At 39.3% G+C, this 25729-nt stretch overlaps 1 protein-coding gene across 3 annotated transcripts in view; it reads right to left on the bottom strand.

Annotated features, from left to right (window-relative positions):
• The window catches only part of IQGAP1 (IQ motif containing GTPase activating protein 1), a 55758-nt gene that overhangs the window by 5449 nt on the left and 24580 nt on the right, over nt 1-25729 (bottom strand). For 2 of the 3 annotated variants that reach the window (XM_042039036.1, XM_042039035.1), the window contains exons 11-34: nt 25428-25512; nt 24232-24395; nt 23701-23861; nt 23061-23185; nt 19795-19958; nt 17038-17128; nt 15947-16108; nt 15437-15579; nt 14918-15088; nt 13742-13825; nt 13572-13643; nt 13410-13479; nt 12508-12716; nt 11337-11492; nt 10959-11122; nt 9961-10185; nt 8579-8719; nt 8404-8488; nt 5994-6226; nt 5078-5210; nt 4635-4737; nt 3067-3202; nt 1686-1773; nt 1045-1257 (exon numbers count right to left, since the gene is read on the bottom strand). In XM_042039036.1, the coding sequence (XP_041894970.1) occupies nt 1045-1257; nt 1686-1773; nt 3067-3202; nt 4635-4737; nt 5078-5210; nt 5994-6226; nt 8404-8488; nt 8579-8719; nt 9961-10185; nt 10959-11122; nt 11337-11492; nt 12508-12716; nt 13410-13479; nt 13572-13643; nt 13742-13825; nt 14918-15088; nt 15437-15579; nt 15947-16108; nt 17038-17128; nt 19795-19958; nt 23061-23185; nt 23701-23861; nt 24232-24395; nt 25428-25512 (3378 nt within the window). Of the gene's footprint in view, nt 1-8; nt 903-1044; nt 1258-1685; nt 1774-3066; nt 3203-4634; nt 4738-5077; nt 5211-5993; nt 6227-8403; nt 8489-8578; nt 8720-9960; nt 10186-10958; nt 11123-11336; nt 11493-12507; nt 12717-13409; nt 13480-13571; nt 13644-13741; nt 13826-14917; nt 15089-15436; nt 15580-15946; nt 16109-17037; nt 17129-19794; nt 19959-23060; nt 23186-23700; nt 23862-24231; nt 24396-25427; nt 25513-25729 lie in introns of those variants that run through there. The other variant, XM_042039037.1, reaches the window with a different exon arrangement.

Raw genomic sequence — 25729 nt, 5'->3', positions numbered from 1 at the left:
TCATTTGACCTCTCCAGGTGCTCAGTCCCAGAGCCACTGAGTACTTGAAACATACCATTTGATTTTGTTTAGTATTGCTTCATGCTACAGGCTTGAGCACTCAGTTGCACTTGCCCCAGTTTAAGTGTCACAGTTTTTTCTCTGTGACAACTGTTTGCGGAACTAACCAACTCTACACAGCAGTACACTTGCACCTTTTGTGGCTTTCTCGAACTTCAGTTCCGTCTTAGTTGCAAAGACTAGAGTGGGCACTGACAGCACATCATACAAAAGCAGCAATTTTGCCACCACTGTGTAGGGAAAGTATCTTACAAATCAAGCACTGTAACCATAGCAGCACACAGTCTTCGTTATTTTTCTTTGTTAGTCAGCCCTTAAGCATCACTTGCCTTAACACCTCAACAAAAACCCACTACATTCATTGACTGCTACTTTAATATGTGACACATATTATCTATAGTACAATTAAATCTTATCAGATCCCTAAAGGCAATTATTTAGTTGGTTTACTTACATAACATTTCCCAAATAGTTTTTCAGTAAACATTGTGATATAAAATACATTGTCACTATAGCAATGTACAACAGTACTGGATCTCTTTTGTAAGTTTTTCACGCCACCCCCTTATCGTTTAGGTATTCTTTAACAGGCACATTTAAATAAAAATAACAGTTAGGACGTCTTAAAGTTATGGGCAAAACTTCCTTGTGTGAATAAGCTTGTAGAGGCACTACTTAAATCAGTGAAATGGAGCAGAAAAACACATGACACACCAGGACTTCCCCTCCAAGCTATTAAGTTTTTTCTTAAAGTACCTGACAACATGGCAACGCAGTCATTTGAGAGAACAGAAACGTTGTATAAAAATAAAGGACTTCCCACATGCCAAGAGGTGGAAATGCTGCAACAAAAGGTATGATTTTTGTCTATAAATGAGCTACTAAAAACCTTACTCTCCTTCTGAAAACTCATGCCAGTTTCACAATGCTGCAAACTGTGGGAAAACTCCACTATGATTACTAGGGAACAACCAAATGTTATACCTTTGCAATGTCATTGATTAGTTCTTGGTATTTATTTTTGGCATCCACTGTCCCCAGTTCTGTCAACTTCTTCAGGCCTGCCTTGATTTTTTCTTTTTTTTCTTGAAGGTTCAAGTTGCCATCTTCCTTTGCAGAGACAGATTTTTTCATCTTATCAGGAGTTTTAGCATCACGAATGGCCCTTTTCTGCATAGCTCTATGATGCTCTGCTTCCTAGAAAAAGAAAACAAAAAACTGCAAGTTCATAAGCAGATCAATTTTAAGGTGACAAAAAGAAGCAGGAACAGGTTGTCTGATCTCTGGCATAACACAGGATAAAGAGTTTTGCCTGGCGATTCCTGTACTGACTCAAATGAACACATTTTGATGAACACATTCTACATATGGGAACCAGCAGAAGCCTACCTACCATCTAAAAGGGTCTTCTACATAAGCAGTTTCTAGCAACTACTGCAGGAGTGAGGTTCACACACACAATTTACTTCCATTGTACACCCTCCTGATTATCATTACATCCTGCTCCATCATCGGTGGACAGCTTCACTGCAATACAGAAATGGAGAGTCCCACGTATACCCACATATATCTAGATAGATGATAATTTCCTACTCTAAAACCAGCAGAGATAAACAACATCGTACTTGCTCTGAGGTAGCTGAAGTTTCCAAAATTTCAGTCAGTGTCTCCCCTGGCTGGAAGCGGATTACATCAACAATTAAACGTTTTGTGCTGCAAAGAAATTGGGGAGAATAGCAGAAAAAAATTTAAACAGAAAGACCTTTAATACTCTTCTGTTCTGCAACAATACCAATGTTACTGATTTATCCAAAGTCAGATTATTAGTGGACAAGTACTTAGGTAGTCACAGGCTAGACCAGACCAGATCCCTGAGAAGCACTTTACTTTTTGGACAGTGCATTATTGGAAACCACTTCCCCGTGAGGTTCCTCTCTGTAATATGCACAATTTGCTCCCCAAAACTCCCTTGAAGAGCAAGGATGCTACCCCATATATTACAAGGTAGCCCCTGTACTGCCATGTGGACCACAGAAGCTGCATTCAAGGTGAAAGATAAAGCAGCCGCAGCCAATTTGTGCAACCAGAAAAGCCCTATAATATTATCCATCCATAAGTGTGCTTCAATGAGCTTAACAGGTATCTAAAAACTCCAAAGGATTATTTTCTTATGTGCATGGGAGACAAGGCAGATCTCAACTCCAGTCTGGTGACAGACAGGGTCATTCCTTGATGTGAGCTGAGATTTAATCACAGCCAGTGTCCACTCTGAAGCACTTCTGCCCTTAAGCCACACAATGAAAATAGCATCTTTGCAGTCAGGCTGGAATTATTTCTGGAATCACACAAACTGCATCACATAGGCACCTTCCTCATCATTCACAACTTAGATGACTGCCAGTGCAGCTGGGAAATCTTTACTTTTGAAATCAATGCTACCTTCTTCTGGTGGACAGGAAAATAGTGATGTACCTTTTAAGAAGTCCAGTTAAAGTAATTTTTGGAGACAAAATTTTCTTCTGGGAGATCACTTGTCTACCTAGACTGAACATTTTTCATGCTGATCGAAGATTTTTCAATTAAACTATCTACCATCAGAGCAGGAATGCACCAGAGGAAGTAAACATGCATCTGAATGTTAGGTCACTGCTCTATATATCTCAGCAATAGGGATTTGCTTAAAACTAGCCAAGAATCAATATCAGTAAAAAGTTTTCCAGAATAAAGATTCTGGCAGTAACAAAATCCCTGACAGTCCATTGCCCTCTTTCCATTAGGGTAGTAAGACCTATGCTTCTAAAAAGGGTTATTAGTCTTCATCTATTAAAAGTCATGCCACAGCATTGAAAAGGACATGACTACAATCTCAGTGTATTTGGAGTAACAGTCCCCCCACATTTCTTTAAATTATGCCTCAGTTCTCTTATTTTCACATGCAGATTAACTGTTGAAGCTCCAGTTGCTCCTTCTTTTGAGTAACATACCAAGTAGTTACCCCCTACTTACTTCAACAGAATTGTCCTTGCATCCATCTCTGCATTCTCATCACCAGGAACATCAAATTTATTAGTGAGTGTGAGAGAAACCTCAGTCTTTGCTAGCATTTCCCTGTTGGGGTCATTAACATTGCCAGAACCTTCCCCTGGCAAGAAGAAAGAGTTTAGAGATTAAATCACATTCTTTACCTTCTTGATTGTCAAGACTTCGTAATTTTTCCCTACCTAACAGATCACAGAAAAACTTAACAGCTTTCTATACTGTCAAAGGGACACTTCAAAAATCAAACCAACTTTTAAAGACATCATCTTGAATATATTACAGACTTTTTTGTAGCAAATCTAAGAGAATGCACTGGCCAGAAAACCACCACTTCATATGCCTTAAAGACTTCTGTGTATTCCACACTGTATCTCAGGATCTCACTGAGAAGAGTGGCTGAACTGCCAAAAGTATTTTAGAAACAAAAATATGATGATGCCCATATGTTCATGTCCTCATTAGAATAAATGTTTCAAGATAAGAGCAAAGCCCTTGTTAGCAAGCAAGCTTGTCATCTTCTCTTAAACAAAGCTATCCCATCAAAAAGAAATTTTCTTGCTCCAATTGCATATGAACTTTCACCAGAACAGTTGTTGGAATCTTCCCCCCCCCATTTTTTAAAGGGCTGCAGAAAGATTTACCTCTGACATATTAGCCACAGTGACACAATGCACACAGGAAAAATGAAATGGGGAAGGAGGGCAAGTTCTAGCTAAACCCATGGTCTATGTTTGTTCAGTCAACAGTTCTTACATTCTGTTCTTTGCTAGTGCATGGAAGAAAATGTGCAAGCAATCACTCCTTTAGAAGGTTCCAACCATTGTCATCAAGCAACTTCAAGGTAATTGTTTGCTGTCAGAGCATCCTCTCCAAAAACTGTGCCTTGTTTGCTTCCCTCCCCACTACTAGACTAGAAACTTCAAATACTGCAACACAGAAACCAAGGAAGGAGAAAAACTTGTGCATCTTTCCAGTATATTTTATATCCTGAAGCAGTAAACTGTGGCTCAGGTTTTCAGAAGAGTTTCACAGATTAGTAGTGTTAGTCCCTTCTTCCCCCAACCAGAAGAGGATAAAATTCTATTTTTCTTATGGAAAAAAAACTCTAAAGGAGTCCACCTGCCAAAGACTCCTAAAGAAACACATGCTATTTAACACATTTATTACCACACTCTGAAAGGAACACCTACAGATCTCCAGAAAGGACGGATCTTTGCAAACAAGCTGGAACAGGGACACAAGCACAGAGAAATGGCTCCAGCATAATGGAACAAAGAAAATATGTCAATATCCATCTGTCTTCCAGAAATTTCTAGAGTGGGATGAGGTGAGGTGGGTGGGGAGAAAGGAAAGAACCTATGTTTTTTTCTGGGCAAAAAACTTCTGCAGAGGAAATACACTGCAATGAATCTGCTGCTGCTTTTTCGAGCACATCCTCCCAAACGACCTGTCATGATTTCTTATTGTTTCTTCACTGCACTTTAAGTCATTTAAGGTAATATCACATATTACTTTAGCTGAACAAACTAGACTACCTATTAAGGACTCAATTGTAGGAACCTCTCCGAGATCATCCAGCAGTTCGTGAATTGGGTCATTGTGCTCAGGAGCAATTGCATCTTGATGGTCTAAGAGCAACTAGATGAACAGAAAAAACAATTATGTTTTAACAGTACATCTCCTTCTAGATAGTAAAATTTCATTACTTTAGGCTGGCATCTTTTAGAAAAAAATCACTGAACTCCAAGCAGCAATATCAACATTCAGAGCTGTGCCAGTATCACACATTCAAATGCTTTCAAAGAAACTTAGTGAAGCCATAACTAAATTACTTGATTCTATAAATCAACAAGCTCTCACAAACTACAATCATGACAACTTTCAGCCTTGGATTCAGCACCTTAGTGTTTCAGACAGAAGCAGCATTTTCTTTGCAAACACTGCTTATAAGGAGCAACTATGACTAGTGTATACTTACAGTGTGTGTATTGATGATTTCACCAATAGAAATATAAATTACTGGTTTAGTGAGAGTCACCAAGTCAGAATATTCATCAATATTAAATTTATCCTGCAATTCAGGAACCTCACAGGCAGCCTGAAAAAAACGTCTTCAGAACAGAGAAGGAGAGAACAGTCAGTATGACTCTGAGAGTCATGTGATATATCAAGAGTATTACCTCCCCATGACAATCTCAAGCATAGTCTCTCCTCTTTAAACTATGGTACATTATGGCACACTACAGTTTGTCAGCTTTATTTTAACACATCAGAAGCAACCTACTAAATTCAATCATTGATACTGGCCGTGCTGACATTTGCTCATTTTCAGAATTGACAAGACCTAGCTTCAGTGACCTCATTCTCCTGACCCCACTGCATTATCGTCCTTTTCCAACCCCTGGTTACCTTTTTTCCAAAACACAGGAGATGCAAGATGACAATTCTTGAACAAAAGCTTACTTCAACTACATGAATAGCTAAATGCCAACCTGCTTTATTCCTGATCATCACTAGATTTTCATGTGGAACCAGGGTTCACACAGGACAGAAGAATGTATGTCCATTCTGGTTGTCCATGTCCAAAGTACCGTAATAAGTAAGTGCAAAAGCAACCTTTATTCTGGACACTCAAAACTCTTGGCTTTGCAATCTCATTAACATTCAATGTATTGTTCATAAATTCCAGGTATACATTTTATCTGCCATTGTCAGTGATGCTTGTGGCAGTCTGGAGCGAAATCTATTTTTAACAGATTGCATATTTGACAGAGAGAGAATTTTCCGTATTCAGAATTTATTATTTTCCCTTTTTATATTTATTATTTTCCCTTTTTATAGGTCACTATTACCCTCCGCCAAACTTCCCAGTTTAATTAGCTACGGTCTTCTACCTGAATTTCTGGTATGACTGCAATAGGTATTCATTAATGATGCTTAGATGAGCATTGTCCCCCATGAACATCTTATTGGATGCAGCATGCTGTAACATCTTTGCAATGGAACCGAGGTTTCTGCGCTGATCTGTCGTCAGCTGACCTCCAGCTGAAAGGTCGATGATGTCAAAGGCATCTGGTGCGACAATGGCTGGATTCATGTAGCGATAATAGAGCAAGTTGCCAACAATCTGGGAAAGTAGAGAAGAAACGCATCAATAAACAACAGTACAGGACCCAACTGAATTTTATTGAAACTACTCTGTGTTTTGATAAATTATTTTCTTGTAAGCCTCTTTCCAAGACAAAGGTTCTGCTGTACAGAAGCACATACCATCCCAAAAAGTGTAAAAAAAAAAAAAAAAAGCAAAAATCATAAAGATGCAATAGGCGGTCACACAGAGGAAAGCCTGAGCACTACCAGTCACAGGACAATACAGCAGCAGATATTCCTACGCATAAAGGTTTAGAACTCCAACTTACAAAATGTACGGAGAGGAGATACTACAAGTTACTAATGAACTACTGATATGAGCGTGAGACAGTCTGTCAGGAGAATTAAATGTAATTGAGTTAGCCTAACAGAGGGCAGAATGACCACAGTATAGAGGAATCTGATAATGAAGTTTCAATATAGAACAAGAGCCAATTTTTAAAGAAGTATGCAGCATTGGCTGCCATCTCTGACAAAGCAAAAACAGGGAGGAAGAATGGCACACCAAGAAGTTAAACTGAGGAAATTACTTTCCATTCCTTGTCCAAAGCCCTTTTCTCTTCCAGAGTAATTCTTCTGTGGGCCAGCAACGTATTTGGGCACAGACCCCTAGTTAGTGAGACTGAGAAACCATTTAATCCAGAAGAAAGAAAATCAGAAGTACAGAAGATGAATGGCATTTGATGCTTCAAAAATCCAATTTACCTAGTCAAATGTGAGCAGCAATATATATTTCAAAGAACTACAAGTAGAGATTATCACATTATCCATATGCTCACAATATTCTTCTATCCTGTATTGGATATTTTGCCAAAAGTAATTCTAGCAATGAAAAGGTATTAACCCACCATGCTGATTTAAAGCAAAAGCTCTCTCACCACGTGCTCATTTGCAGAAGGCCAGGTCACTGAATCTTGGCTTCACCTGCTTGCCATGTGACTTAAATGCATGGAAGAGACTGGGGTCTGAACAAACAGTTGAAAACACAGAGAAAAAACCTAGCCATTGCTAAGCAGTCCCAGAAATTAACAACTGCTTTCAGTGAGGTCATGTTTTGACAAGTGTTTTATGCAAGCCTCTGCTGTACTCTTGCAAATTATGCCATGGGATGTTAACAGTCTGTTGACTGTTAAGAGTCAAACTGTTTACTACCAGTAAAAAGAATAAAACAACTATGAAGGAAACTGAATTAATAACTTTTGAACTTGTGGGGCAAGAAGAACAGTATATTATATGGGTATCTTCAGCTGCTAAAAAAAAAAAAAAATCTACAAGTAGTTATTGCATGCAACTGCAGTTTTGACTTTCATGTGGATAGTTACATTGTTTCCATGAGGATTAACAAAAACTGCAGTTTTCCACCTAAATTTACAGATGGAAGAAATTAATTCACCTGCACAGAAAGAATCGATGTCTCAGAATGGGAAAGCACAGAACTAGAAGAGAGAAGAAAACAGCATTCAGATTGGTAATTATTTTGTAATGAAGTAGAGGCAGAAAAGCTTAAAGAGACGTTGTCAAGTATTCTAATAACCAAACTATGTTGTATTAAAAACTAAAGCATTCATGGGCATAAATTCGCAATTTACCAAAAGCCACGAAACCAAAGAAATTTCAATGAAAACCCCAACACTGTACTCATCTAAGAGCAACTAATATTAGGATCCTTTTAGATCTCCAAACCAACTGAAACGCAAAATTCAAAACTGATTAGGCATCATGGGAAGTTACTCTACAATATTGCTGTCAAAATATCCTAGTGGGTTCCAGATGGGGCATTAGGAATTTTGCATACAGACATTTTAACTTGTTTCTTTAAGAAAGGAGCACTGGGCTGTGATCATACTAGTTAACCAGAGGTTTACTTTCTAGGAGCAACAGTAACCCCAAGTCAAGAAACCTGAAGGACCAAATGCCCACGATACTAAAAGCAAAACAGAAGCAACAGGGTACCTCCTTCTAAACAACACATTACATCTCAAGTGATGTGTATGAAGCTAACATCAGTAGCCTGATGTGAAATATTTTCTATCCGTAGAGGTAAATAAATAGGTTTACATGCGCTCCTCTCCACACCTAACGAGAGAAGGATGAGATGTGCTTGCCACAGCCAATTTGGCTGACAATTATTCACAAAGGTGTACAGATCCTCACCTTCAGAAGCTCATCCTCGCCGGCATCAGGAAACTTCTCATGCAGGGAGTCTTTTAGGACCTTGGCAATGAAACGCATTCCGTAACTTTGAGAGAAAGAAAAGGTCAAATAAGACTGCTGCAAGCATGAAGACACCAGCAACTTCTCAGGGATAACACTGGTGCATCAGACTCACGGGATTTTGTCCACTGAGCTAATAATGGCAGACAGGAACTTGTCTGTCACTGTCCTCATGTTTCTGATTGAGGCATCCAGGCGCGTCCTCACCTCTTCATGACTTAGGGCTTGCTCAGGCGTAACATCATATGGCAGTTTGCTATTTGAAAAAGTCAAACATATAAAGGAGAATATTACTCAAGCTAGTACATTTCAAGAATGTATAGCCTGACACAGAAACAAGTTTATATTCACTTCACTGCCAAAAGCTATGCATTGCCTTTAATTAACCTGTTTGGCACCATCAGAGCTGAAATTCTTTTGCTTTTACTTCCTTTACTTTCCCTTGCAATGGCCACTGCAAGAAAGACCCAGCTAACTCAAAACCTAATTTTTTTTACAGCATACACACTAGGCAAAAAAAAGCACCATCCATAACATATAGTGGTACTTCAGACTGCAAATTGGTGAAAAAGAAAGCTATGCATTTGGGTATTAAGATGATGAAAACTTGGATACAAGCAGAAGCTAGAGCAGCGTCCATAAAACCAAAAAACATGCTGCTGGTGGGAAACAGTGCCAAATGAATAGGTATCTTTTTTCAATCAGCTGAAACTATGGCACAGTATTCCAGTGAACACAGATGAAGCTGGTAATTCATAAAGGCATATCCTAAATCTTACATACAGAGAAGAATCTAAACACACATCTTCACTTGCATTTTTAATGTCCAGAATTTTGCATGAAGTGTGCTAAGGTGTATGACTGCAGATTGCTCTAAATATGGAGGAACTCATTCATCCATATGGCTTTTGCTTTTTTTTTTAAAGTATGTTAAAAAAACCCCAATAACACAATAGAATCTTCAAGTTCTAGCAAATCACAACCTCTGAAGACAAAGAAACCAGAATGACACAAAATCACATAGCTCAATACAATTGTTAACAGTGGCTAATACTAATTAGAAAGATGTTAGGACCAAGAAAACTGCAATGCGATGCTTTCTACCAGCAAGAGCAGCTTTGTGTGCTTGCAAATAGTACCTGTTTGCACAGGCTATGTATGACATGAACATGGACTGACATGGAAGTGATTCCCAAATACTTTTTCCTACAATGCATTCTTTTAGGTTAAAGGGCGTCTCATAGCTAACTATCAAGTTAACATAAGAAAACAACAAAGAGCATTTCTTCCATCACCTAATGACATTCCTGTTTAATACTCTCAGCACCATCACCAGAATATGAACTTTAGAACTCTCAGATGAAAGCTGTCTTGACGAGACGATCACTTGGACAGATGCATGCAGTGGAGCCAAGGATGGTTTTCTGAATGATTAACTGAGCAATGCAAAGCAGCTAAGCAATGTTTAGAAAAATACAGTATTAACAGGTCCCATACCTGGCCTCTCCCGTTTGAGACTCCATCTGGTTAACCCAAGACTTGTAAATATCCACAGGATCAGTTTTGATATTAAGTGACTTGTCATCAATGATTTCCTTCACAACTGGTGCAAGGATCTGCCTCAGGGCATTCTGACCACGGGCACCACGATTGAAACTTACCACCATTTTAATAACAGTAGGATTCCCAGTCACAATTTCATGTATCTGGTCTACTTTTGATCTGAAGAAGAAAGAATCTGTATGAAATTTGAGGTATGCATAACTCTTTCACCGCCTACACTTCCCTGGACTACTGTTGCAAGCATGACTTTGGGGGGGAGGGGGGTGTGAAGAAAATATTTTTTAGAAGTTATTTGTTTCAGGCCATATACCATCTTCATGCCTAAAAAGTATTCCCAAAAATGCTTAAGGGTAGTTCCTCAAAAACTTCATTGAATATTCTTTCTCACAGCAAATTGTGCCACTCTGCATTGTAAAGAACTGAAGTCATGTAACACTGAGCTCCTAAGGCCTAACCAATCCAGCAAAACATGTCTGAGGACAGCCAGAGTTTCTACCACTGACAAGAAAAAGAAATGCCAAACAACAGAGATTTCAGACTCCTCATTAGCTTTTTGGAAATCCAGAGAGCTTAGATTTAGCTCTGTTCCTGGCTTGTAAAGCCTGAATTTGCAGTTTGTTGGACATATTTATAATCAGACACTGGAGAATTGAGATTAGACTGAATTTTAGCATGACTTTGCATCATGTAAAAGTAGCTGCCATGTTGAGCAGTGAAATCTTGATTGAAGTGAAAAGCCCTCATCTTCAATGGACATACTTGATTCTTCTTTTATAGACTACATTAACAGATATGAAATGGGAAGAGGACAACGAAGGGACAGATTAGCATTATCTGCATATATGCACTAGACTTAACATGAAAATGGCCTCAATTTCAGGAACTGCCAAAACTGATTCGACAGCAAGAATGTGCCTTATGCTACCACATACTTGATCTCTTCCTGCAGTGCTGTTTGGAAAAGTCGCAACAACAGGTATTCCTCTCTTTGATTGGATGCATAGTTATACAGCGTGAAGATGACAGAATCCATGAATTTTGTGGATTTGTTTTGAGGCATCTGAAAAATCAGCTTGGCCAAGTAGGTTGGGTTAGTCTACAACAACAAGAAAAATTACTTAGTGCGCATGTCCCTGCTGATGTCGCTAAAAACTAAGGTGGCTCAAAACAGTTGCTGGTTGGACTTGATCTTAAAGGTCTTTTCCAACCTTATTGCTTGTATGACAACTACACTGCATAAGCAAAGACTGTGCTAAGACATATAAGCTTCTATGACAAAAGGTTACCGAGCAGTGTAAGAAGTTGCTTACCTGAAGTAGGTAGAACAAATGCTGATAGGCTTCCAGCTTTTCTCTCTTTTCTTTGCTCAGTGCTTTCAAACCTCCCCTTTGTTTGTTCAGCATCATCATGTCAGAGAGCTGCTCCTTATTCTTCTTGGTAAGTTTTTTGCTATGAGAAACAACATCCTGGAAAGAAAGAATAGGTATAGATTTCACTCTCAGCAATTTCTAACAGGCAATACTGGAAAACAGTCGCATCTGAGAGCCACTTCTCTTGGATGCGGAAACGCAGGGTCAAGGAATGCCTGGGGCTATTAAAGTGAAGCATTATTTGGTATGGCAGCAGTTTCTCCAACTGAAGTCCATGTTCTGCTTTGTTCCTGACTTTGTGAATTTGTCTGAAATCCCAGAAGGGTTAGTCACTCTTGGCAGCAATTACTATCAGAGCTGGTCACATTCTGAAGATGCTTGGAAATGTTTTCCTTTTTTAAACTGGGCTTACAACTTAAAAATACTGTTCCATATTCAGCTAGCGCACTACCTCCACATACTCTGACAGCAACGGCACTTTTCACTGCAAGCATCAGCCCAACCACTACAGCTTCCTTCTAAGATAAATTTCACTACACCAACTGAGATTTTGCACTCAGAGAATCCTAATGTAATGAATCCAGGACCACATGAAAAGCTGACCAGTACTTCAGCTTGAAGAAAAGACAATGCTGTATCAGCAAGAAACCTTTTTTTTTTTGTGAAATTAATCACACCAGCCAAGCTTAGACTGGGGGGGCTTCCTTTAACCAACAAGCATCCAAGCGGCACAAGCATGTCTCCTGCCTCCAAAATCACCCCCTTGCTCCAAGCTTGAGGCATGTGACTTGTTTAACCACAAAGGAGCAACAAAAAAAGAGTTCTCAAAGTCTTTAAATACAAAACCTGTTGCATTCGTTAGATCAAGATAGTCTCATTGCCTTTTTTAGCTTTGGGACTTGCTTCTTCTCCTCCTACAGTTTTCTCTCTAGGGATACATACTAAATTAGTGGAAAGGACTAAGAACGTATTGGGAGTAAAAACTGTAAGTCTGGGGAAATGTTTTCCACTGGGCCTGAGCAACTGACATCTGAGGTCAGGAGCTCTCCATGCTAACTACCATTGGGCTCAATTCAATGTGTAGCTGGTCTCCCAATGACATATTGCTTACCTGCAATGTAATTTTGTTTTTCACTAGCAAACCAATTTTGATGTCCATGAGATTGAGGTCATTTTCCAGTTGCTGATTGGATCGGATCAAGGTTACAACTTCTTCACGCAGTTTCATTAGCTCAAGCTCCTCCTGAAAATCTTGGTCACTCTGATCGAGCAAGTGGACAAATTTCCGAACCACAGCCATAGGTGGGTTTTCAGCATTAACTAAAAATAGGCAAGAAAATAGACAACACCAGGAGATGGCAGACAGAAGTAAATATATGCCTTATCTATGTTTAAACAAGGAGCACCCAGAGTTATATTAGTACCATCATGTCTAAACAGCTTCTGACATTTTGATTCTCCTGTTTTGAGAAAACTGTAAGAGAAGTAAATCAAGAACGAAGTCAGTATTAGCATAGGGTAGTCCACACCGTCAAAGCTAACTGCAAAGCTATAGTTCTATTTTTCAGCAGGGAAAAAAAAAAAAAAAAAGACAGCTAGAATCAAGTTCTCCTTCAGCCTCAAGAACCACCTACTCCCTGCACTGCCCTATCAACATCATCCCCCTGACATGACCCAGCAATGTACACTTGCAGCACAGAAAGCCAACTGCATCCTGGGCTGCATCAAAAGCAGTGTGGTCAGGAGGTCAAGACAGGTGATTCTTCTCCTCTACTCCACTCTCATGAGACCCCACCTGGAGTACTGTGTTTAGCTCTGGGGCCCCAGCATAATAAGAAGGATGTGGAACTGCAGGAGCAAGTTCAGAGAAGGGCTACAAAGATGATCAGGAGACTGGAGCATCTCTCCTATGGAGACAGGCAGGGAGAGTAGGGGAATCTCTTCTATGAATCTATGATCCCTCACAAACAGAGATTCGAGGCCCATCAGTTTTATCCTCTTGGCAATACTTACTGAGGGTTTTGTAGTCTTCTCGTGCTTTGTTTGCTCGGATAAAGGCTTGAATTTTTACAACATCATCTATCTAGGATTTAAAAAACAAAAAAGCACTTGACATCATTCTGGAAAGAATACCAAAGTCAGGAACAGAATACATTTAACAAGATAGCCTCTTACGTGGTTTCTGAAATACTGCAGACGATCTCTGTAACGTCTTCTGGCTTGATACATCCTGGTCATCGATTGAATCTATTGAAGGGTAACCAAAACATTCAGATAGAAACCTTACCTACAAAGTTCACTACCTCAAAGGTTTACCAAAAAGGTCAGCAGGGAAGCTTCACTACCTTTACTACTTGGTCCTTTTGTGCACGTAAGTAATCCAAACGGATTTGATACGCCTTCCTTTGCTTGTAGCCACGCCATTGAGACTGAAAACAAAATAAGCACACTCACTTTACTTTTCTAATTAAACAGAAGTAATTACAAATCTGAGCTTCTTTGTGTTCCTCAGCTTTCAACTGCCCTTTTGGCTAAATGAAACATGAAGGAGACATGCTTGTCCAAGAGAAACACTGTGTGAAGCATTAACTATTTTCCAACTGTAATCATGAGAGACTCGAAATTACCCCATGAAGAGCCTGGGCCTTCTGAAGCACAGTTAGGGGTCAAGGATATAGCAAAAGAGTCAAGTTGACAGAAACTGTTCTACATGAGGATCATGTGGTAGCTGCTGCTGCTGGTGAGAACAATGATGTAACATTTTAAGCCTTCAGAGCAGACTCACTGTCACTGACACTTGGGAAGAGAAGTCAGGCAAGGGGCTGGACTACACTTAAAGGGAGGGAGTGTTATTTTAATGAGCTGGGAGTGGGTGTGGAGGTTTTGTTAAATACACATGCAGAGTATGTGCTACTTAGGCAGAAACAGACATACTGTTGAAATAATAAAATGGTGATAGGGTACAAAGCAACTATTTCATTTGCACACATTTCAGTTACAACACCACAGAAAGAATTGTTTTGTTGCTGTCCTGTAAATGCACCCAATTTCATGCTGAATTATCCTACCATCTCTTTCAGGTCCTCAATCCTCCAAATCCCTGGACAAATTTGAAGGGAAGAATTTTACTTAAGAATACTGAAAAACATGTTGTTTTCTTGAACTCATGACCAATCACAGCAACAATGCATCTCATTGCATCAACACATACAACACACTTGATATTACCCTATCCCCAAAACACTGAAATGTGTAAAAAAAAAAATTGGTAAAGCTTCCTCAAGTAAGTTTTTCTCTCTCCAATTCTATGTGATTATTGGATTGATTATACATGACACCTAAAAGCAAATAATATACCAAAACTCACTGGGAGAGGGAAATATTTGTAAATAATTTACAATATGAGGCAAAGACAACTGTGTGCTGTAGCTACTTGAATTGAACAAAAACTGTCAATAAGCTTGTGTACAGAAAACAACTGCAGAGGACAACTTTCAAATAGAATTAAAGGGTATCACTACCTGAATGCAAGTGATTGCTGGGACTTGCTTCTTCAAAAAATTCATTCTTGAGTTGAACTCCTGGCGAACAAGATACCCTCGACAGCAAGCCTGAAGTTTCATAATCAGGTTCTCATTTGCAAGCCACAGCTGTTCTCGGTTGTAGGCCGCTGTGACTCCGGATATGGTGCTCTGAATTCATGTTATGACAGGAAGAGGAGCCAGAAAAAGAAAATGGAAGTACAAGAAAAAGGATGTTACATCAGCTTTCCACATTGTGCTTACAAGAAATGCCAAAGCTGTCTTTCAAAAAACAGTGACATCATGGTCCTGTACTCTTCTAGGGACAGGATAAATTTTTCTGAAATAGGACAAGGAGTTGTGACACACACAATCTGATGATGCCTAGCAAATCAAATGAGTTACTAAGCTTGTTAACATGACTATGGCACTGAAGTATTCTATCTTAGAGCTGCATTAAGGGTGGGAATGATAGGGACATCAACTTTTCAGAGAAAGAGCATGTGTTATCTACTCTACCTGTATCTCCTCCCGTGACAGCTGTGTGTCATTTTGCACAAATTCTGCTGGTTCATCCCATCCTCCCTCTTTGGTCCGCAGGTTATGATAATAATGATAGCCTCCTCTCACCCAGTGTTTCACCCATTCACTGCCATTGCCCCCTAAGAGCAGAAAACACAGTTAGAAGTCTGAAAATCTGACAAGTGTTTTACCTTTCATGCGCACAGATGTTACAAGCAGCAAATCTACTTTACAGACTTTTCTTCCTCCAAGCAAGGAAAGGAATGTTTCTGACTCCCTAATGACCTCATATGAGAACTACCTAAACACAATATATTCTACAAGTGGAGAACATTACACTATTCACACACTTTTTTTGAAAAAAACCTCCTTATTTCACAAAAAATCCACAGCTGCCACCTACAACACAAGATTTCTTCCCAGGGGCTTTTTTTACCTCTGGTTCCAATTCCACGTACAATAATCTTGCATTTATTTCACTTAAACAGTTAGCTACTTAAGGTGTACCTGCTGCCCTTTTCTTGACTTCTGACAGTTCTTGCTGGTACGTCTCAGCACATTCTGGAGTGACTCCATATAGCCCAACATCAGGTGAACGCAAGGCGCTCAAGGTCTGGCTAACATCACCACGATCTACTGCTTCATTAATGGCCAGAATTCCTAAGGAGACTTGGATAACACGAGGAAGCAGGTTAGTGCAGGGGCTCAGTAACTCACAGCAAGCACAGAACAGCAGACAGAGCAAGGCAACATGAACACACCCTTTCAGCTGGGGTGTATGTAAGATACACAAACATGAAATAAAAATAAAAAAACAACCAGACAACTTGCAGTATAGAGGCTTCCTCAGTACAGAGTGTCCAACCATGTGTAGAACTGCACCTGACAGCATGTAATTTGTGTGCCTGAAGTCCCAGATTGGTGCTGATTTACCACCAGAACTTTTCAACACACAAAGTTACAGCTCTCCTTTGACATCTGTTTCAGTTAACACAGATTCTTCTGGCAGAGCCAGCCACAACTCAAAAGAGGTCTTTTCAACAACTAGAGTAGTAATTAGTTGTTTCTGCAGACATTGTTATAAAGACTGGGATGCAACTATGGGTCCACCTGCAAACTGCGTTAAGGATCAAAGGTGAGTATCATTGATGTGTATCTGTGTATCTGAAAAACATGCAAGTGTTTGTCTGGTAATACCTAAGAGAACCAAGACAACAGTACGTCATGCAAATAAAAGGTAATGCTCACCAGAAAACACCACTTCAATCGTGCATGTGAACATTCTCACTTTTAACTAACCACCCAGAGTCACACACAATTAGTTGCAAATGACAAACAATTTGTCAGAGATTTGTCCAATGATGTAACATGGTCTAATGGTCAAATGCAAAACTGGAAAGAAACGTGTATTCCCCCACAATAGAAGAAATTTAGTATTTGAAGAATCTGACATTCACTCCTCAAAAAAACACACCTGTAGGTTCATTTGGTTTCCTTTGCCACATTTACATGACATTTCTAGCTCCCAACTTTTCCTTAAATAACTGGTATTTGGCTGGTAGTGGGGATTAACTGCAATACTGTGTGATAATACTTACATCTCTGGGACTCCTCTGTGTCCTTGTTAGCCTTATGAATCCCATCCTGAATTTCATCTAGCCAAAGTACAGCTGTTTCATCCTGTGTGTCCTGAAGAGAATACAACAAGAAAAATGTACAATATCAGGAGAAAAGTATCACTATTTTTACAAAGTTCAATAGCCTATATTCAGAAATAGCGAATATAGTAATTTTCCATATCAGAGTGAATAAGAAGTATTCCAGTCTTCCTAGCTGAGTCCAGCACAAGGATGTCATGTGTATTTGTGACTGGCAGAACTACTATAGCATTACCAAACTCAATACTTTCTCCCAGTCAAAAAATCTTTTCAGGAAACAGAACAAGGAAGAAATTCTGTCAGTGGGAATCACTCTAATAAGCAGAGAGAACACAAGGCCAGGGATGCAGTACCAGTTAGTCCTAAAGCCACACTAGCTAACAGGATATGACTTCCCAGGAAGTTAGTCCTCCAACAGAAGGTGACTACACAGAGCTGATAATACACATCTGTGTGCAGAAACTAATAAAACTTTGGGTAATTGATGTCGCATCAGGCTGCTCATTTCCATGCCCACAAAACTTTGCAAAACCTGTACAAATTAGCAAAGCAAAAAGCACTGTATGCATTGTGAATGGGTGCACACACACAGCAGTTAAAGCCATGTTTTAAGTCTTTATTTTAACAGATTGCTTGTCAAGGAGCAGTGATCACATAGTATCCTGTATTTTGGCTGGGAAATCCACCCAAATGAGCATGCAGAAATTTGAGAGGAGGAAAGAGACAAGTGTTTTGCAAATCCCAAAATATACATAAAGAACAATGACCCAGCAGTTGCCAGGCATAAGCTTCTCCCCACCCACTGGTGCTTCCTGTAGGTAACTACCGAAATAAATGCTATGATGCAACTGCCATCCCTCTGAAAACTCTCCTCATACAAACAGAACACAGGAAACATTTAGTTATGGAATGGAATAATCATCACACTGCACAAAAGAACTACTATTTGCAACATTCAAGAGCTTTAAGGCCAGACTTAAAATGAACATTTCCTTATATGCTTTCCATATTTTTCCCACTGTTTTGGCAGATCTGAAACTGACTGGCTAAATGATACTTCATTCAAGAGCTTAACATGACCTTCACAGGCAGATTTCATCTGAAAGCCAGACAGTCCCACAAAAGTACCAGCAACAGCAAAATTCCTGTCCAGAATGTGGAGGAGAATAATCACTGTAACTGTACTGCACTATCTACCCACAAAAGTCAAACCGAAGACTACCAAAACCATCTCGTGCTTTTCTACAGTTTTACTGCTGCAAGGCTTTCTGCAAGGTACACACAGTGCAACACACTACAGTCTACTGGCTTTTTCTGTCTCACATCATCACACCAGAAACACGCATGATACAGCACTCCCCATTCAAGTAAGCAACTGAACAACGTCTTCACCTTAGTCTAGGTGAACTACAATCCCTCTTAGCCCTAAGGCACAGAAATCACTAGTCCATAACAGCTGACTTCAGATTGTGCTTATTTTCCCCACATTTTTACTTAATAATATGATCTTTCTATTTCCAGAACTACTCCCATGCTGCTGGGAGAAGCCCTTTACTTATGCCTAAATAAGGTAATTTCATACCAACTGAGAAGTTACCAGCACAGTCTGGCACAAGTTTAAGCACAGGATAAAAAGATTTCATTGTTTCATTCTGACTCAGCGGGAGGAAATGTTTCAGCACAAAATGGATCCTGAGGAACATTAACCCTGTCAAGGCCCTTGGGAAAGCTGCTTAATGATTTTAATCAGAAATGCATACAGTTTTCAGCTATTGTCATCATCCCAATTGACCTTTAGTCAAAAAACAAAGGGTTCAACACAATCTAGACCATAGCCACTATACAAAATTGTGCATTGCTATTAGAGCAATGAGCTCCACAGCAGAAAAAAGAAAACAAAACACTCTTAAGTCACTGAAAGCAGACATCTGCTACTTCTCTGTAAATATATGAGGGGAAAAAAAAAAACCAACCAGTGTCCTATCCATACTACCCCAAAATGAATTGCGTACACACACGTGCACTCATCATCCTTTCTTCCACCTTGCTCTTTCTCTCTTCACCTTTCAGTTAGTGAAAGCTGCAACTACGTACAAGTACGTCGAAGTCCTTGGCTAATGACAACTTCTGCTCAAAAAAGTCATAAGCTATGGAAGTGTCACCAGGTGAACAACAGCATATATTTTGCTGGTAGCATGTATGTTGCTTCACATCTTTTTTCTAATTTATCACTTTACAGATTTTTTCCACTTTCAGAAACTTTCTTTTTGCCATATATAACTATGCCTATAACGACATTTAACAAACAGCATTAGAAAAAAATACTTAAGATTGCAGAAAACTTGCATTCAGAAGTTCAGTACTCCTGGAATAAACATGGTCTCCTTGCAAAAACAGATGATGCATATTACTTTTCCACAAAAAAGATACGTATTTCATTTGGGACCAGAGAGTAGCTGTAGTAAGTCACCACATGCACTTAATATCCTTACACCCCTCTCCAGAGTTCATGAATACTCACGCTGTTAGCTGAAATCTCTTTCTCTAATACAGAAAGATCCAAACTGACTGGTTAAGATCAGTTGAAGGTATGCCCACCTCTCCACTGCCAATTTTGATTCCTGACTTTCAAGACCAGCAAGAATCCAGTAACACTAATGCAAAGGTCTTCCAAGAGGTGCATTTAACTGCACTCACCTGTGCTTTCTCTCTCTTGGCTCGAAGTAGTGTATCCTGGTAATGCTGTGCTACCTTTGGGGTTACACCCTCCAATTTTGCTGCAGGAGTCTGTAAGGCTTGAAGAGTCTTCTTGGTGTCCCCTTCATCCAGAGCTTCATTAATAAGACCAATTGCCAAAATCCCTAGGGAGGAACGCAAAGGGGTAGAAAGACAAAGTTCCATTTTTGGTCAACAATAATCGCAAGCATCGCTTCAGAAGAAAAGTGCAGTTAGCCCTTCCTAAATCAAGTAACAGCTGAGAACTGTAATATTTTTAACAGAAAACATTATTTACTAGTAAGGAAACCAAGACTATTTCTCCACCCTAAAGTAGTGATAATTCCTGAGCATTGCAATGAAAAAAAAAGTTTAAAAAAAAAAAAAAAATCACTCAGGGAGACCACATGCAGGGACAAAACTGCATCCTCAGACACCCAGCTCAGAGCTTCTAGAAGAGAATTATCTAAGCCCAAATGGCCAGAGTTCACAATATTCCAAGGTTCTGGTTCTCCAGAAAGAAATCTTCACATGAAACGAAAGACTTGCATGGAATACCATTTAAAAATACAGTATCTCCATATATTAGGAAACTGTTTCATTAAGGACATGTAGTATCAGCTGTATCATCAGAGAAGTGGATGCTATTCAAGTTCAGTAAAATTTACCATTCAGCAAAATACAAACCTTACAGTTAGCTAAATACAGAGTCTACATCATGCATGTCCCATCTATAGCAACCATCTCCTGAAAATGACAAAATAACTCAGGTTGAGATGAACCCCAGAGTCCATTTGATTCAATTCCCTGCTTAAAGAAGGATCCAATCATGGTTTGACCAGTGCAGAACAGAAAAGCCCTTTAGATAAAAGAAAGGAGCTCAATGTGGGGATCTCCAACATTGGTTATTGTATTCAAATATTGTGACTCTTTAATGCAAGACTCACAAAAACAGAAGTTCATATGAAAAATAGAACATCTTGGGGAAGAGATTGTATTTGGATGGAGTAGAGATCAGGGAAAAATATATGTTGAGGACATTGCAAGAACTGCATCACTGAAATGATGGCATGATTTTTATAAAAAATCAGATATGATAATTTAGGAAATGGCACAGGAAAAAAAATACATATATAGCCATATAGCTTGAGGACCTTCTCTGACTAATTTAACTTATTCATAGAGAGAAGATAAAACATATCTTTGCATAAGGGCATATAGAAAGCAGACCAAAGAATTAAGAAATTCCCCAGGAGAACAATTTTTCTCATTACAGGATTTTCTGCACCTTTTCTTACATGATATGGAGCATTAAAAGAAACAGGATGCTGTGACTACACACACTTTTAGAATTCCACTGTGACCTCTTACACAGAAAAGATACTAAGAAACTAGTGCGGGTGCGCACACCCCAACTGTGCCTTGTTTGTGTGGTTTAAACAAATCTACTCATGTGACCCAAACAGGAAACACAGTGTCTATTTGCAGGTGCAGAAAACAAGTTAACCGAGAGAGAGATTTTAATTTAACAGTTAACCCTCTCTCCAGTATAAGCTTTTCAAGGTGAAACACAACACACCAACTACACAAACAAGGAGTGGCAGAAGACCTGCTTGTCTCTGCGTACCACATAAATTTTAGCATCACCTCCACACTTGTGACAAATCTCTCCCACTTATAATGCAAGGCTTTGAGCCTTGCTGAGATATTAAATATTACAAAATTATAAATATTACAAAGGTGGCTTGAAAGTTGGTGTCAAACACAGGAGGTTTTCAGTATTGGTCATAAACAAAAATTAAGAACCCTTAATGAAAATGAGAGAAAAAAAAAAGAAAATTAAACCATCTGAAACAGAATGGTCCAAGGGTCTACTGAAGAATAAATTTGTTTAATTGTACTATTTTCAAGGATTCTTCTATCTCCACTCTGGATTTTAAGTCAACTAATACTGTCTTAGCACAAGAAGAATTATTCCAATTTTCTGTTTTGATGAAGTTTTCATAATTACACTCAGGCCCAGTCTTTTACCACTGCGAAAAGATAGTTAACATAAATACTACTAAGAAATAGAAAGGAAAAACATGCAGGGGTAGAAGCATAGAAATTAGGTTAATACTCATTCACAATTTTCAGCTTGCATCAGTAATTTTTTTCCTTCATGAGTATTTAATTTTTAGTACTCACACTTGCTGCCTAGAGTGGTTTGGGTTGGAAGGGACATTAAAGTTCACCCAGTTCCAAGCCCCTCTGCCATAGGCAAGGAACACCTTCCACTAGACCAAGAACACAACAGACCAGGCTGCTCCAGTGCCATTGAACCTGGCACTGTATATGCGTGTATATACTGTACCTCTTCCAGTTCTCAGTATAGGACTACTGACCAAATGCCTGTGAGTGCATTAGTGGTGATTCCTCGACCACACCTTTTATTTAACTGCAAAGAAACAGGTTTCCATGCCCCAGGTCAGTAAGCCCTGTAGGGAAACCCTGAGCAGTGTGATTGCAGGACACAACACACACAGTACAGTTGAAGGATTAACTGCAGAAGCATGGTCATGATGAGAGCTCAAATATCAGTGTCCCCACACCCAGAGAGCTGGAGTCTCATCAGTGATCTGTGTTAAACACTTGTAAACTCCAGAGGGTTTTTGCACATCTTCCCATTAGGGAACTAAATACCGGGAACTAAACTGGGGAATGGAAGGTAAAAAGACCAATGCAGATTCAAGGAAAAGGAATAAAAGGAAGAAGAGGAAAACCTGAACAGGGAAAAATTTGCAGTCAAAGAAGGATAAGACTTCCAAGAATAGTATCTTCTACTGAACAGAGCAAATTAGGAAGGAGGATGGAGCACTCCAAGACAAGGCCACAACTAAATGAGAGATTTTGGTAATACTAGCTTTCATTAAATTTGGGGAATTGAAGCAAAATGAGAAGATTCTAGACTAATCCTAGACACTGACACCAGACAACACATACTCAATCCAAAAAGGGTTGAAATTTACACAGGAAGGATTAACGAACAGTTTTGAAATCCTGACATCAATACCACAAACACACCTGATCTCTCCATCAACAAACAGTCCTGCAATCAAGACTTTCATATTGCAGATCACCCAGCCTTGTCCACAACTAAGATGGTGTGACAACTACAAGTCAATAACTTTTTGTATTGACACACACCTAATTTTAGCACTCCTTATAAGCTACGATCAGTCTAGTATGAGTTGAACAGAAAAACTCACTTTCATGTTCTTCATGCACAACTTTATTCACATGATCAACACATGACTGGATATCATTCCATGTGATAAATTCATTTCCTTCTGCACTTGTTTGAGCTTTCAGCTTCACCAAATCATCAATGTATCTGTCAGAAAACAAAACCCAAACCCAGTAAACATCACATTGCAACAAGCTGGTCAGGGAGCACAAAATCCAGCATTGAGAACTCTACAAAAGTGGGAGAGGTAACAGGAGGGTTGAAAGTGAAAATGGGGAGAAAGAGAAATGCTGTGTGGAGGATGGTCAGCGCAAATGTGAAGTAGGTTCAAACAGACAAAACTGCCAAACAGAGAAAAGCACTGAAACACTGAATGAGGGCAAAGAAAATGTTGGGTGAGCTGGCTTAAGTACTAGCGACAACCTAATGGTATTCCAGCATGGCTTTAATGTGAAGCCCATGAGAAAGCATTGAGAGACAGCACGGGAACCAGACCAGTAAGAAATAGTAATTGCAAAAACAAGATGCAAGAGGCAGCAGAGATTAAATCAATACTGTAACAAATAATGTAGAAATAATGTAAAATTAAAGAGAAGGAAAATTCATGAAGTCACAGAATATAAGCAACATCAAGAACAGGTATGATTCCTTGAATTATTCACCTCTGTGAGTTCTCATCCTCAATGTTTGTAAGGCCTGTGACAGGACTGCTCAATTGTTTCCACACTGTATTCGTATCTCCTGAATCCAAAGCCCTGTTAATCAGGGCCACAGAAGACAGCATCTCTACAGCAACAGATAGCTCTGGATGGGTGAGGTGACCCTGCGTACACAGAGGACAACAAATTAATTCTATTTGCTCCATACAAACTACTGCTGCACATAGAAAACAACAGAGTAGCTGTCAGAACAGACATGTAACAACGCAAAGGGACAACCTTTACAACAACAAAATAGAAAGATGAGTATCATAAACAAAGCTAGAGCACCAAGTAAGAGATTGAAGAACAGTCTTATAGGGCCAATTAGATCAAGATTTAAGGATTAAACCACATCAGAACAGACTGAACACCAAAGCAGTTCTATGAAGACTCAAGACAGGTTTGCTCCAAAGAATGCATTTAAGAAAACAGACAAGGTAGACCAAGTGACCCATGCCAACTTCCAGAAATAACAGAGAAGGTGATACTTACTTCAGGGCTCTGTTGCTGTAAGGTGGCCAGCTCCCTTTGGTAAAGATCTGCAGCAAATGCATAAACCTCTGGTAACTGGGCCTCTGGATTCATCATTTCTGCCACAGTCTTCTCAGCATCACCCATTCGAATTGCTGAATTAATTTTGGCTACTGCTGCCAGTCCTAGAAATTCAAAGAGCATAAAGAATAAGGAAGGGAGGCAGTTGATAACAGCACTTTTATTTTACTCGAATACTTAACTAGAAAAAGAATAATACCCTAACTGCAGGGAAAGAGCCAAACTCTCAGATCCATACATCCTCAGTTAGTTAGTCTTCCATTACTGAAGAAAATTAAAATGCATAATGCTCATATTTAATACTTGTTCACCTTTTTGTCTGGTTATCAAGTGACTGTTTTACCATTTCAATAATCCAGTACTAAGAAGCCTCACTGCAAATTTTTGGATGGGTGAATCATACCAATTTTCTCTTCCTTTCTGCCTCTGTCCTGTTCAAGGCAGTAACACAGGCACTCCATAGTGGGTACACACTGGCTAACTTAAAACACCGCAAGTAGGTAAACAAATGTGGACATCCATGCCTAGCAAATAAGGTACTCTGAAGGTAGCTGCCTACTTAATTCAGCATTCACTATTTTCCTCTTGTATTCTAAATCCTCTCTCCTCAAATCTCTGGTAATCTCCTTTCTACCTATCACAAAGTGAATTGCTCCAGCACAGTCAGAGCTCTGTGTGGTCTCAGAAGCATCTACCAAAAATCAATCAGCAAATGATCTGCATTTTATTTGCTACCTGATATTCAGGAACCGTAAAAGGTTCTGTAGCTCAGTGTGAATGATCAGCAGATAAACCTATCTTTCACATCTCCTGGAGCAATCCAGATTTTCTTCACAGATCCACAGCACAAAAATTCATACAAGTGTTCTATAAAAAGAAGTTATTTAAGGTGGATGCAAAAATTCTATGTTTCTTAATTCAAATTATATGCTGTTACCTCCAGCCACATTGTAAAAGCTGGATAAAAGACACTACAATAATTAAGGCAACCACCTCTCTTTAATGTTCTTAGCAGCTGTAAAGTACTTAAAGAACATTCATAATGACCATTCATAATAGACCCAAATACTGCGCTGCATCATTTTTTCGATCACATCCATGGTGACTTTGCTGCAATAATTTCTGCTGATCCTTACTTTGCTGGTACTGTTGTGCTGCCCTGTTAGCAGCATCTACTCCCAACTGCAACTCTTCCTTCTGCAGAGGACCTGTAAGGCCAGCCTAAAGAAAAAACAGAAACTGTGAGAGTGAAACAATGTTACATTACTCATTCAATTACCTCAACAAAAATACTCCACTTTAACTTAAAACACTCTATACTATATAGCTTCTGCAAATGAAGAACGCCATATACACAAGGAAATCAGAAATTACTTACCAGATTCTCAGTTCAGGTGCTGAAAGACCATGTATCTGTACAACCTGATCTTGTTTATAT

Source organism: Corvus kubaryi, unplaced genomic scaffold, assembly GCF_017639235.1.
Source record: "Corvus kubaryi isolate FWS band 111438036 unplaced genomic scaffold, C.kubaryi_AGA036_p1.0 37394, whole genome shotgun sequence".
In the NCBI taxonomy this organism is placed as follows: Eukaryota; Metazoa; Chordata; class Aves; order Passeriformes; family Corvidae; genus Corvus; species Corvus kubaryi.
Note: the sequence above shows the minus strand (reverse complement) of the source record. Positions and strands in the feature narration are given on the sequence as shown.